Here is a 15,139-nt window from a genome sequence, read left to right as displayed (position 1 = left end):
CAGTGTCGGGCCCGGCGGCGGGAGGAGGCGGCGGGCTGCTGTGCGCTCTGAAGGGCTTTCCTCTGCCTCCAGGTCCGGAGAGCGGTCTCAGCTGCTGCGGCAGAGTTGTGTTTCCAGGGGACTGAGGAAAACCCGTCAGGAACCGAAAATGCCGAAACCAGTAAGTAGCCGGCGTCGGGGCCGGTGGGATGCTCCAGGCGTTCTTTTCCAGCGGCGATACCGGGGCGATGTGTTGGGGGCGCTTCTGTGTGGGACGGGGTTCTTTTGTCGACGGCGGGAGGGCGGTAATGGGCTCCCCACTGGGTCCTTGGTCCTTTTGTGGAACTCTGGAAGAAAACGACGGCGGCTGCTTTTCTCTCTACGGTCTTTTTGTTTGTGAGCGCCCCCCTCCCCGCCCCAGTAGTTTCTGGTCTTTTGTAAAAGAAGGTTCGGTCTGCTTGAAAAGTGTCTTCTAATGCAACTTGGAAGTTTCTTAATAAGAAAAGTTGTCCGAATGACGGGAGAGTCAGGTGGCTTCTGACGACGCCCATCAACTCCGTCCTTTCGTGTGGCGGAACCAAATGCGCCCCATATCTTCCTTTGATGCTTTAAAGGGCCTCCAGCTTAGGGGGCTCCGTCTTCTGGCGGGCAGCTTCTTTCTAGCCCGTTTTACGCCAGACCTGGGAAGCTGTGCTCTGTTAACCCGGGAATTTGCTGGTGGCAGCAGGATTCCTATTTCGACGTTGAGTCGTGGACTTGAATTGCAGATGAAGGAAGGCTTCCCTGACTCTGCTTGTGCGCTCCTGGGCCACATCATAAATGTCAGCTGACTCAAGGGCCCGCACCTGCACCTCTGTCCCCCTGCATCTGATTATGTTGCTCTCAGGCTTCCATTGCTGGCCCGGCCTGGGGGATACACTTTCAATTCAGTGGTGGGAACAAGGCAGGTTCTTTGTGACCAGCATTTCTTGGAAAGTTGTATGTATTTACCTGCTTTGACACAGGTGAACTGTGACTAGATGTTGGGGAGAGGATTTCACATTTTTTAATTGCTCCGAATCATGATGGAGAAAATACCTGGGTTCATTAAAAATTGCAATAAAAGATATATTCAGAATTCTAGTTTTTCAGCCAAGTTGGTGCTGTAGTCAGTGCTACTGCATTTGCTACCAGTAAATCGTAGATTCTTTAAAAGGAGTTCTTGATTAATCAAGTCTTTACTGTTAAGTTAAATACATTTCTGTGTTAATATGCTGTCAGATTCAGAACCCAATAGTTTTTGTCTAAACTACATAATTAAAATGATTCATTCGTGATGCAGAAAATTTTTTCCTACACAAAATTTCTTTCGTTTCAAACTTGCACAAGGCACCCAGGCTTTACAATGCCTGTGATATAAAACTAGTGTAAAGGCAGCCAGTCGCTCAGGACACAGCCCCATACAGCCTTTTGCAGGGCGGCAGTCAAGACTATGGTTTTCTTTATTTCACTAAAAGAAAAGCAGAGTTCAGCTTTTAAGATACCACCCTGAAAAAAGGCAGTAAACCAGTTTCCTGTCACTGCTTTGCTTTCTCATTTCTCAAAATGAACTGTAATTTATTTTTACTGCAGTAAATTGGACATAACATACAATTTACTATCTTAACCATTTTTAAGTGTACAGTTCAGTGGCATTAAGTACATTTACCACCACCACCCATCTCTAAACTTTTTCATCTTTTGAAACTGAAACACTCAACCCATTAAACACTAACTCCCCAGCCCCTGGCACCCACCCTTACACTTCCTGTCTCTAAGACTTTGACTACTCTAGGTCCCTCATATAAGTGGAATCGCCTAGTATGTGTCCTTTTGAGACTGGCTCATTTCACTTAGTATAATGTCCTCAAGGTTCATCCATGTTGTAGATGTGTTAGAATTTCTTCCCTTTTTAAGGCTCTCTCTTTATTTCTTACAGCAGGTATATTTTAATTGTATGTATAAAGGTAGATACATTTGAATGGTTGGGGTTTTGGGCTTCTACCTGATCCCTTGAATTCAGCAGGGAAAGTATTTATGATTGATAATCTAAACTGTGTCAGTGGACAACTTTATAAAACAGTGTGAATGAAATAATATTTGTTGCTTTTTCTCTTAATATTGCTTCTTGAATTACCACTTGTTAGACTGAGTGTTCACTCATTCAGCAAGCATCTGTCCTGCAAGCTGGGTGTGTAAGGCATGGATGGGTGAGATCAAGCTTGTCTTCGGGGGTCTTAGAGTCTGGAACCCGAGCCTGGACACATGCGAATGCTGAAATAGAAGCTGGAACAGTCTGAGTACCACCAAAGAGGGAAAGAGTCTTAGGTCAAGTGCAACACAATTAGGAGGAAAACCATCCAATGGGGGAAATGGGTGGACTTATTGAGAAGTTACCCTTCAGCTGAGTCTTGCTCGAGGGCTGTGGGTAGGATTTGATCAGCCTGGGCACTCCAAGGGAGGTGCTGTTGTCTGGTTTTGCTTTTCCCACAGCTGCTTTGGGGCTCTACACATGTGTGACTTGTACACTTCCAAGGAGGATGGTTTGAGGTCTAGAAGACACCACACCCTCTGCTCAGCTGATTGTTTGGCCTTGCGGGTCCTTCTCATCTGGGAAGAGGCATAGGGGTTTGTCCAGGGGGCTGCCTCAGGAAGCAGTCCTTATGCCTGTGGTTCAGCCAAGGGTGACCTGCGGTCCCCCTTCCTCCTCTCTTCTTACCACCACACTTGGCTTTCTTCATCGTGATAGGAAGGAGACATAAGGTGGTAGAAAGGAAAGCACAGCAGTCAAGCTTCAGAATGATGCAAGGCCAAGCTCTCTTAAATCTTTTCTGAGTTTAGTGCTGAACTGCCTTAAGGGGCACTGGCAGGTGCTGTAGCTGTTCATTTCTAAAGTTTTGATGTGGAAGTTGCTAATATAAAAGCACGTTTTTCCCTTCAGTAGGAAAACTGAAAGCATGTTCAAAATTCTGCCCTGTGCCAAAATTTTAAGATAATTTCTGAGATTACCTTGCGTCTCTGGGAATATATAGCCTTTTCCACTAATTTTTTTTTTTTTCCCCTCTTGGGCATATACCCAGTGTGGAATAAGTCCTTGTTTCTTAGCTTCTTGTTGCAGGTTCCTTGTCAATAAAATGGGGCTGCTGGCAGTACCTAATTCATAATGTTACATGAGACAATTAATGTCCATTAAATATTTTAACAGGCACAGGATTTACCGAATACACTGATACATTTTCCAAACCACCCCCTTCAATTGAGGAGGACACGTGGAATGTGTTTTCTGTGTATCCCTCCTTCTTGACCATGGGGAGATGGTGAATTAGATAGCTGAGATTTTCCCATGTGGTGGTGAGAAGTGCTGGCTGGGATTAGTCATTTGTCATCATCACACTGTCAGTGTAAGGCACAATGAGCCTATTTGTGCATTCATCCATTAGTTCAGCAAGCATTTGTGTTACTTTGCTAGATGTTGAGGCTACCAAGATGAGCAGACACAGCAATACTTCCTGTCATCATGGATTTACGGTCTGGTGAAGGAGGGAGGCAAGGAGCATACCAGCCACAGGGAACAACTTGTGCAAAGGTCCTGTGGTAGAAGGGGGTAGGATGAATTCAGGGTTCCCAATGTGGATGAGTATGGCTAGAGAGGAAAATCAGAAGTCATCTGTGCAGAGCCTAGTAGGCCATAAGAGGGCATTTTCAGGACTTAGCTCAGGGGGAAGCACTGAAGGATTTTGAATGGAAGTGACCTGATCAGATTCAGCTTTCGAAAGGTCACTGCAGCTGCAACTTGAGAATCACTAGGAGGGAGGAGGTGAGGTGCAGGTGTAGACTGTTGGAGTAGCCCAGGTGAGAGGTGGTAATAGCATGGACCAAGGCAGTGTGATGCAAGTGGAGAGAAGTGGATGTGTTTGGGAGCTCTCTGATAGGACTTGGTGATGGATTGGGTGTGTGGGGGCAGAGGGCAGTGTAAGGCTGACTGACTTCTGGTGCCTGGGTTGCATAACTGGATGGATGGTAGTGCCATTCACTGAGATAAGAAACCTGGAAAAGGACCAGGTGTGGGAGGAAGGGTTGAGAGTTTGGTTTGTACTCGCTGACAAATTTGTGACTGTAATTGATGAAAGGAATCCTTGCCTTCTTTCATTATCGTAACTGCTGCCTCCTAGAATATATATAAATTATCAGTATTTTTCTTAAACTACTGTACTTTTTAAATCCACATAAACTAAAAGTAAGCCAGCCGCTTACGTTTCTTCTGGGTGTGTGTGCACACTACACACACACAAAGTTAAAAGTTAGGATTAATTTAGTGCTATGTTCTCAGGCATTGGCATATGTAATTATCTGGGTCCCTCACAGTACTACTCAATCTCCATCTCCGTGGCTGGGTAGGCCTGGGCACTTGTGCTTTCAGTAAGCTCCCCAGATGGTTGATGTGCCCCCAGACTTTGGGAACTGCTGATTTCATAAGAAAGAAGCAGTTTATATATTCTTTCCCTTGGAACCCCAGCAGTGCAGTGAGGCCCTTTTGATGGGGTTGATACTGGTGGTTGTGTGGGAGCAGAGACGAGAGCCTGTGGTGTGTTTAGGGGGCAGCAAAACCCAGTGTGATTCCAGAGCATTCATTCAGGAGAATGTTCTTGCAGGCTTGGGAGTGGATATACAGTTGCCTTCTTAAAGTTCCAGCTTAAATGCCATGGGTGCCATCATTGGTATTTGGAATGTGGCTGGGGTGGGGATAAAGAAGATAGCCGGATGAATATCAAACTCCAGAAAGACAAGGCGCTAAGATGTCTAATTGAATCTCTCTGATTTGAACTTCTCTCAGCAGGAGTCCAGTTGCAAAGCTTAATGTGGCAGTGACCAGTGGGCTCTCTCAAATTTGGGCTGTCTTTGTTTTTGAAGGGGAGAAAAAGGCAGCCATTTTCCATTAAATAGGGAAGAAAGAGATCCCATTCCTCGTTCCTCAGTTTCTCTCCTGGCCTTCCACAATGGCCTCTCTTGTTAGTTACTGTCTTAAGTAGTAATGTGATTTGTAACAAAAAAAAAAAAAAATTTTTTTTAAGATTTTATTTATTTATTTGACAGAGACAGCCAGCGAGAGAGGGAGCACAAGCAGGGGAGTGGGAGAGGAAGAAGCAGGCTCCCAGAGGAGGAGCCTGATGGCAGGGCTTGATCCCAGACCACTGGGATCATGCCCTGAGCCGAAGGCAGACGCTTAACGACTGAGCTACCCAGGTGCCCCATAACAAAAATTTTAATCAGTTTACAATTACTTACAATTTAGGAAAGGAAAGCAATATTGCAATTATTGAATTATAATTATTTTTCTTTATTTTACTTAAACTTCTGGGTATCTTTGAAAATTTGAAGATTCTTAATATGATTCAGTATATGCCTGCTTTCTTAGAGTATTCAGACAATTCACCTCTAATCTGAAGCAATAAAATTCAGAGTCTGCTTTCAAAATCAGTGAATGCATTTTGAGTTATTTCTTTATATTTTATATGAGTTCAGTGGTAACTACACTTCGGAGTCCCAAACCACTCCAATTAGTTTTTTAGTTTGTTTTGCTTTTTGTTGTTGTTGGCTTTTGTTTTTTTTGTTTGTTTGTTTGTTTTTAAGTAGGCTCTATTCCCAGCGTAGAGCCCCAGTTTGGGGCTCAATCTCACGACCCTGAGATCACAACTTGAGCCGAAACCCAAGAGCCTCCCAGGCGCCCACCTCCAGTTTTTAATGTAAGCTTTAAATGTGTGATTGCCACTACTAACATGAAATATTTATTGAAGAGACCACAAGGTTGCATTATTTTTGTTCTAAGAGACATATCATTCGTGCCTGTAACATAAAGAATCTTTTTTTTTTTTTTTTAAGATTTTAGTTGAGAGAGAGCAAGCGGGGGAAGGGCAGAAGGAGAAGCAGACCCCCCCCCCCCGGAGCAGGGAGCCCAGGGACCATGACCTGAGCTGAAGGCAGATACTTGACTGAGCCACACAGGCACCCCAAGAATAAAGCTCGCTATTTAGTAATCTCTACACCTAACATGGGGCTCGAACTCAGAACCCTGAGGTCAGGAGTCATGTGCTCTTCTGACTGAGCCAGCCAGGCACCCTTAGTTGTGTTGTGTTGTTTTTTAGGAAAAAAATTATGCTATAATGTGACTTAAAGACTTTTGAGTGAAAATGCTTAATATATAATGTACATAATTTTCCCAAATAAAAATGCAAAGCCATGGGGCGCCTGGGTGGTGCGGTGGTTAAGTGTCTGCCTTTGGCTCAGGGCGTGATCCTGGCGCTATGGGATCGAGCCCCACATCGGGCTCCTCTGCTGGGAGCCTGCTTCTTCCTCTCCCACTCCCCCTGCTTGTGTTCTCTCTCTCGCTGGCTGTCTCTGTCAAATAAATAAATAAAATCTTTAAGAAAAAAATGCAAAGCCATGTAAAGAATAGTTTCATAATTTAGTATTACACTTTGGCAAGCCATCTATCTTCTAAGAACCTCAGTTTTGTCATCTAGAAAATGGGAGTAAAGTTTTTGAGTGAAGAGAATTCTACATAAAATAAACAGACAAAGCTTGTGCCTATGAAGTCCAGATAATTTATCTCCGGATGCTGTCTGCTTTGTGTATGTCTTGTGTACATTTTTTTTTTCTGGAAACTTGCTTTACAAACATTTAAGTTTAACAGGTAGCTAAAACTAAGGGTTTTAGTTTCCAAGTTGCAATTAACCAGGTAAAGTTTGTCACTAGGCCTAAGAAAAACAGCAGTGTGAAATGTTTTGGGTTATTTAGTGAAAGGGAACACTTGTACCTCTATCTCTTTCTCATCCTCTATGTCTTCCAGTTGTCAGAATTCCCTGGGAGGTCATATCGGTTCCTTCCTTATTCATCGAAGCCCTGTTTTATGCCATTACATTCTAGGTGCTGCAACTATAAAAATAAGATTGTTGTCATTAAGGGATTCTCAATCTAATAGGGGAGTCAGATATGTAAGCAAAGAATTACAATGCAGTATAAGTATGATAATAGAGGTACATAGGGAAGAAGATTAAGTGTGCCCTGGAGAGCTAGGGAAGGCTTCCCAGCCAGTGAGATACTTGGGTAGGTAGGTGCCTAGGAGTCACCAGTACACAAGAGCAGAAGGGTATTTAAGGCAACAGCAGTCAGTGATCTGTTCTATTTTCCTTTGATTGTGAATCACAGTCCGTTCTCTAGGCTCTTACCTATAGGTAAATGGTGATACTGGTGCAAAGAACCTGGAAGACTGCATTAACATAATAATGATCTTTTTAATGTAATGTATTTGACAAAACAAACCTTACAAGCAAAATGGAAATTTCCTGACCTTGACCCAGCTTTTATTGATAACAGAAAGGAATAGATCTCATCTGCAGATCAAACTGTAATAGCAAGTATAGCAGATTTTGCTTACCTTTTTGTTGACTTTGAAAACACTTCGCACATTCTATTTTTTCTATTTTTGCCTGAAAGTCAGTTTTAGAGTGTCTATATAAAAAAATTGTCATCAGATATTATTGTAAATAATTGTTTTTACTTTAGGATGGTATAGGCCAAGGCCAAATCTGGCTGTGACCAGTTTTTGTAGGGGCTACCAACTAGGAATGGATTTTACATTTTTAAAGGGTTGTTTAAAACAAAAGAACAGTAATTTCCAACAGACACCCAGATGGCCCCCAAAGCCTAAAATATTTATCTGGCCCATCACAAAAAAATTTTACGAACCCCTGCTTTAGGATAAAAATAATTACTGTTAAATATGTTATCTTCATATATATTTTATGACTAAGCTAATAATATTTCCAAGCAGATACACACCAGTTATTCCAATTTTTAAAAATTTCTAATCAAAGAACAAATAATCTGCTAGCCGGTGTTAGGTGCATCACAGGCTGTGAGCCTGGACAGGTATCAGAAAGCTTTCATCACCTGGGAACAGGCATGGTTGGTATTGAGGTAATATTTTAAACAAGGCTAGTGCTAGCGCAGGTCTTTGTTCTATAGAGAAAGTGGTAGTATCTTGTGTCACACTAGCCAAGCCATTGTATAATGACAGATTTCTGGTGCATGGTAAAAGAAAGCAATTTGTATCTGATATTTGAGTTGAAAGGAGAAGGTTACATAAATGAGTTGTTTTTTTTTTTTTATCACTGACAATTTGAAATTAACTTTTAACCAACCTGTAGTCTGTGTGTGAATTTCTGACTGGATGGCTTTATAATTCAATCCCTAATTTAGACCGCTCCATCTAAAATAGAACCCCCTTCACTGTCCACCCTTTACTACCCTGCTTTATTTCACTTAATAGAACTTAATTCTACCTTTAACAGTGTTAGATACTTAGGTTTGTTTTTGTGGGGGTCTTTTGTTTTTTGTTGTTGTTTTTGGCTTTTTTTTTTTTGTTTGAGTTTTTTGAGTTTTTTTCTTTCCTGGCCATAAAGCAAGATGCAAAGTTAAAAAAAAAAAAAAAAAGAAAAGCACCACTACTGGCTTCAGGAACAAACTTAAAGTTCTTGTTTTATTGGCTTGATTAAATTATTGCTTTATTGGTATGTAAACATGCCTGTCTCTTAGAGGGTATTCTAGGGCGAGCTTCTCAACCTCCCTGTGCCTGCCCCTTCACCTCTGAAACACTGTCCAGGGGATCTGTCATAAAGGTTCTGCCGAGGCCAGGCAGGACAGCCCAGCACCAGAAGCTCCTGACTCTCTGTCACCCCAGAGGATGGAGTACATGTAGAGGGACTACTTGCACTACTAAATTCTAATCTGATTAAAAGCTTTTGTCTCGTGATGGGCATTCTTTTTTCTAACTTAGCCTAATGCAATATTATTTACCTTCTTGTCCTTTTGCTCCCACATGGAACATCACCCCCATCCCTCTCTAACATTCATTTGTTCATTAACAAATAGAGTACCTACTGTGTGCCAGGTTCTTAGCTCCTGGGAGCACACTGGTGAACAAGTCCCTAACATAAAGTCAGGGAGTGATAGCAGCACTGCTGTTGGTTTTCATCCAGGCTTTGCCCAGAGGTAGAGGTACTTTTTATCCTCTTACTCCTTGTTGGGTGAAGAGTTAAACGACTGGGCAGAGCGACCTTATGTCTGGGCAGAGTGTGGTTTGCTTTCGTCTGTTTTGTTGTTGTTTGGTAAGTCACTCTTGTACTGGACAGGGAGCCCCAAGGTATTTCTCTAAGAACTTGTTTGTTTTCAAATAGGTTTGATGATAAGTCATCATTTGCCATACCCATGTAGATTTTTCCATCATTTCTCAAGCATTGAGGTTCAGGGAAATTAATTTTTTTTTTGAATAATATTTTGGCTATTGCACCATTACTACATGTATAGATTTCCTGTAAAATACATCTTAGAGGAGATCTGGCCATGTTCATTATGTTTTTAAAGAGAAAATTGAACCACAAATCACTTGGTAAAAGTTTAGAACATAATTACAATATTGGAACCACCTCTTATTAATGAAAATGCATAATGTATATTAGTATAGTATTTTTGTTGAGATGTTTCATTGCCTTGATTAAATAATTACGGATGTTGCTTCTTGTTGTTCAAGTACCTGCTTACATAATACATTGCTATTTGGGTGAGACTCTTAAGTGGGACTTAGATGGGGCGATAGGGTGGGGAAAACTTGATGTTTGTCAAGAAACTGGCCAAACAGGGCAGTTTGGAAATACTGTGTGATGACAAGGCTGCAGAGGGCATGACACAATTTGAACAATTCAACTGTAAAAAGATTTTTTTGAGACAATGGGGGATAAATGAATATTGACTGAATTTTAAGTATTAAAATGATAGTGGTGTGGTGGGTATATAACATACACATATTCAGAGTTCTTTAGGGCTACATACTGAAGTTTTTGCCATTTAAATGATCCTAGGACAGCCTAAAATATGCCAGCAAAAAAAAAATATATATATATATATGAAACTGGTGGGGAAAAATAGATGAATCAAGAATGTTAGGAAGTTAATGGCGTCCAGCTGGGTTCTGAAAGTACAGGCGAGGTGGGGGTGGGCGTCTGTTCTCTCTACTTTTGTGAATGTTCCAGATTTTACAAAGGAGAGTTTGTTTTTTAAGAGCATATTATAGGGGTGAAAGGAAAAGATGCCGTCATTTTCCAAATGGCCAAACGCTTGAGTGTGGCGGGAGGGCAAGTGGGAAGGGACGTCTCTGCCCTGGGATCTGGAGCCCCAGGCCAGAGCCTGAGAGCCCTCCCGGGTCCTGCTGACTGCTCTGCACAGATCCCTGAGTGGACGTGGTTTCTTGGGAGAGTCTTGGTGTTCTGATCAGATGAGTGCCTGATACAACCCCAGATTGGACCGTCTCACTTCCCACATACGTACTTTATTCAAGGGGACCTCCAGTCAAAATGCAGTTGATTGGAAAACACACAGAACTGTTTGTTCCCAGCTAGTTCCACTGTTACTCTGTGTTCCCACGATGGTGGGGGGGGGCGGTGGTTATGCAGTGCCCCCGTGCCCTGACTGGAAATAGGTCATCGCCTCAATGGCAGCTTTTGCGGAGCTGAAAATTGGAAGTGGGCATAACAAAGCGTGGGGCATTCCGGGGCGGGGTTTTGTGCAGCCCTTTGGAGGCTGGCTTGCCTTTGGCGCTGGGGCCATGGGTGCGAGGGAGGGGTGCAGACGGGGGCACCGGAGGGAGACCTGAGCTGCCTGAGCAGGGGGCTGTTAAGTGCCCCCTCCTCCCCCGCCCCCTGCCCGCGCTCCCACTAATTATTTTCAAACTTGTAATCCGTCCTGGATCTGACATACTGGATCTCAACCAAGTATAAATTGAGAAGAGTTTGTTTTGTTTAACTTAGTATAATTTCAGAAACCTTGGGCGGTTTAAAGTAACTTTTCAACGTTGAAGTTTGCTTCTGTAAGCGAATTTTTGTAAGCTTACTGATTCAGTCCGGATTTTTTTTTTTTTAAGCTGTTGGGGTCTTGCTCTCTATTTTCGAAGATGGCAAAAGCCAGCATTACAGGAGAAATGTTATGTAACACAAAATATTACTATACATGTGATTTTTTTTTTTTTTAAGATTTTTTATTTTTAAATCTCTACACCCAGACGTGGGGCTCAAACTCACAACCCCGAGGTCGAGTTGCATACTCTAGGGACTGAGCCAGTCAGGCACCCCAGTAGCACATGTGATCTTAACCAGGGACAAAGATTTATCAAAGAAACGGCACAAGATTTAAGGTACAATTTATCTTACTGCTTGGACATTTCCATTCTTTGATAGGCTTTCCCCCCCACCAGGTTAGAAAGGAAGAACCCTTCAGAGACTTCTAACTTTACAAAGAAAACAGTACATTCCAGGTGGGTAGTGAAGTCTAATCTATAGGCCTTTAATTTCCTGTATTTTATGAGCCTAGAATTAAAAATCATTGCAGCAGGTGATAGCCATCTTAGCCCTGTCCATTTTGTCTTTTATGGGATCCTAAGTTTGTGGATATAATTAACCTCCCTTTTCAGTGAACTAAATTGGTGCTGAAGTATGTATGACACATCTAGCAAAACTGAAATCACATGTTACAGAATCAAGACTTCACAAGCCTATTAGCTAAAGAGAAAGTGACCTTGGAGTGGGGAGAAAAGAAGGGTGTAGACAGCATCTCTGTTTCTGGGAAGAGTTTCTTTTGTGGAATGTGACGTTCTTTGATCGTTTCTTCCCCTCTCCTAGGTCAGGTGTCTAAAGCATGGTAGCTAGTTTCGTGCCCATTATCAAATCTACATGTAGAATATATGTTATTCCTAATGTAAAGTTGGTCCCTACTTAGAGACTGTCAAAAAAGCTGTGCATTCTTTAAAATGCCCAGCTAGTAGGTATGAGGAATATGATTTAAATGCTCCCCCCAGTATGCCTCTGCAACACAGGTAGATGAAACTTGGGTGAGAGTGATGACCCTTTCATTTGTCAGTTGTCTTGAAAGCATTCTTCCTGCCTCAGTTCCCACTTTCTAGAAGCCGAGCCTGAGCCCATGAGCAGTGGCGAGGGCTCGGCACGAAATGTTCCCAGCCCCATGTTCAAGTAGAGGGAACTGACCTTTTTAATGGGGCTGCTGAGAAAAAGTTCCTTTCTAACCCTGAGGTTGTGATTTTCTCTGGTTATAATGACTACAAACAGGACTGGTTTGTCGGCTTTTTGTACGCAGTCCTGCCTGACCGGAAGTGGGTCTGGGGGCAGGAAGTGGCTTACTTTCAGAGGCAGAAAGAGCCATTTAGAAAGACCTGGGGTTTCATTACATGCTTCTGAAATTCTGTGATGGATATTGTTGATCTGGGCTCTTCCTTGTATATCTATATACTTTTACATAATTTTCACCCTGGAATTTGGAACAAAGTTTTCAGAATTTAAAACCATTGACTTATATTGGAAGACACTAAGTATAACATTTAAGAGCCATATAAATATAAACAAATGTTTTTAGTAGCTGATTATTAGACGTTGAGGCAGTTGCATACACCTTTCTGGGCCTGTTTCCTCAGCCTTTAAAAGAAAGTGGTTGGGGTGCCTGGGTGGCTCAGTCAATTAAGCATCTGCCTCTGACTCGGGGCGTGATCCCAGGGTCCCTGAGTTGGGCTCCCTGCTCAGTGGGGAGCCTGCTTCTCCTCTGTCTCCCTGCCTGCCCTGCCTGTGGTCGCTCGCTCTCTCTGTTAAATAAATAAATAATCGTAAAAAAAAAAATAAAAGAAAGTGGTTAGAGAAGGATTACTTTTCCCCTCTCACCAAGCAGTACCCACTTAGAATCAGCCTACAAAATAGTTGGACCTTGTCACTACTTTAGTTGTTAACAACATGTACATTTCTATAACATAAAAATGATATAACATGTACCTGAAACATCAAAGTTCTTTGGAAATCCCGAGACCCAGCTTTCATGTTAATGCCCTGCCCTATTTTAGTTATTTATTTATCTATCTATCTATCTGAGAGGCAGAGTTTGTGAGAGCGAGAGGCAGAGTTTGTGAGAGCGCGGGAGCTTGCGCACACATGCACCTGGGAGCACCTGAGGGTGGAGGGCAGAGGGAGAAGGAGACTCTTCACTGAGCAGGGAGCCTGACCTGAGCCAAAGGCAGATAGATGCTTAACTGACTAAGCCACCCAGGCGCCCCAATGCCCTGCCCTATTATTGGCTGATGCACATTGAGAATTTAATTTTAGGAGAGTTAAGAAAGGTGGTGAGGAGTATGTAGTGTTTACTTTTGTGGTTAAGTTACCTTCAAAATTCCTTAACGTGATACTGAATTCTTTGTTAATATGAGGTAGGCGCCTACCCTATGGTGTCACAACGCTCTTGGAGTAGGAGGCAGTGGCCTGGCATACCCACCCCCATGATTCTGTGTTAAAATATAAACTCACATTTCCTAAAACTAAGGACTGTGCTTAACCTGAACTGAGAAGCTCGACTTACAGCTACTTGGTTTATAATGGAGTTGAGCTGCCTCATTTGTCATTGAACTCTGTGGCTATGACCTTACTTTTCACCTGGGTGGACCCTGACCAGTGACTGCTTTTTTACACCCCCATCTAGAAGGAATAGGAGGGGAGGGCACTGGATTGCTTTAATCCAGAAGGATAATGACCCAGCCTGAGGTTGTGGCTTCTTAGTTTCTTGATAGATACTCCCTATAGGACATTCTCAGTCTTCCATTAACTGTTAGCATCAGCCCACAAGTAGCCAAGTTTAAATTGTCCTGCTGGGGAAGTGACTACCATCACCAGGAATGGAATATCTGGAGCTGCGTGATGGGCACCAGGAGACCATAGAACAGCCACCGGCAACATCACCCAGTCCTCTGTGACTTTCAGTACTTCATATTCCCAGGAATAGTGGGACCACCCATCCGTGATTCCTAGGAAAGTTATGGGAATTACTGAGAACTGTGGGTCAGCACTTTGACCTCTGTAGAAGTGCTGTATAGTTGTTGGTTATCAGAGTTGTTACAAGTGGACTTTTGTCAGCCCTAACATTTGATGATTTTATTATTCCTATTACTAGGCAATAAAAGTCTAGTATATTGTCCTAGTTTTGTATAACTGTTTGAAAACTTTATCAGAACATGAGCTTTATATCTATTCTACCCATCTGTCTTCAGTGGTTTGTGGTGCTACAGACAAAATGGTGATACACAGAATTTTTACTGAACTGCCTGACTGTTTTTGTTCTAATTAATTCCAGACTTTTACATTTTCAAAGCTAGGTGACCAGTTTTCTTTGGCATCTGAAAATTTTCCTGTGCCTAACAATCAAGCCAGTTTGTTCACCACCACTCTGTTTCTTTAATCTTGAAAGAGTGTATAAAATGATGCAATTGGATATAGTTTGAATGTAAGATACAGAGGAGCTTGAAAGAATAGCAATATTGTTAAGTCATTATCCACTGATCTACAGATTCGCCATTAGCAGTATCTTATTAGTGAGATGTATTTATACTGTTATTTCCATGTTCTCGAAAGGTCAATAAACCTCAAGAAGTCTGGTGTTAAGAGCTAGCACTTAAACATGTATCTCTGGAATATTAAACTTTGAGCCCAGCCTGCTCTGGGCGTGTGGTGACACGTGGCTGCTGCTGCTGGTGGGAACACATTTAAGTAGGGACTCCTGCCTCCTCTGCTCTGAGGACCCGTGGTGTTGGTGCCCGTGCTGTATCAGGTCACTGTGGCCTTACTCCATTTAATGCAAAATCGTATTTTAAGGAACTCGTTTCTATTTTACTTGTCTTCTCTGTTTTACCGTTTTGGTAAATACCTCCCAGTAGCAACATGTTGGTTTTCCTTTTGGCCTCTGTTCTGAAAAGAATGGTGTACAACAGCAGGGTGGCTTCTGGACTGTCTCTCTTGAATAAAAGTTGGGATCTTCTAAATTATATGCTTATTAGAAACTATAACAATGTAAAATATGGTCAATGGATTTTCAGTGGCAACTACTTCTGTATAATTTTGTTGTTTATATCAACATTGTTACTGGGAGCAGCAGTGCCCATTTAACTAAGACAAACATTTTACATTATAGGTAGAAACAAAGTTTCTTTTAAATAGTAGCCTTCACTTTGACCCCCTAAAAAGGGCTGGTGATATGGAAGAAGAGCTAA

General features: G+C 42.4%; 1 protein-coding gene across 1 annotated transcript in view; it reads left to right on the top strand.

The window, feature by feature from the left end:
• The first annotated feature begins 6 nt into the window (after positions 1–6).
• The window catches only part of EZR (ezrin), a 49,902-nt gene continuing 34,769 nt past the window's right edge, over positions 7–15,139 (top strand). Inside the window, exon 1 of the mRNA XM_011219561.3 lies at positions 7–160. Coding sequence (XP_011217863.2) covers positions 149–160 — 12 coding nt within the window. The 5' untranslated portion in view covers positions 7–148. The remainder of the gene's footprint in view (positions 161–15,139) is intronic.

Source organism: Ailuropoda melanoleuca, chromosome 10, assembly GCF_002007445.2.
Source record: "Ailuropoda melanoleuca isolate Jingjing chromosome 10, ASM200744v2, whole genome shotgun sequence".
Classification (NCBI taxonomy): Eukaryota; Metazoa; Chordata; class Mammalia; order Carnivora; family Ursidae; genus Ailuropoda; species Ailuropoda melanoleuca.
This window is presented reverse-complemented; position numbering and strand designations above follow the sequence as displayed.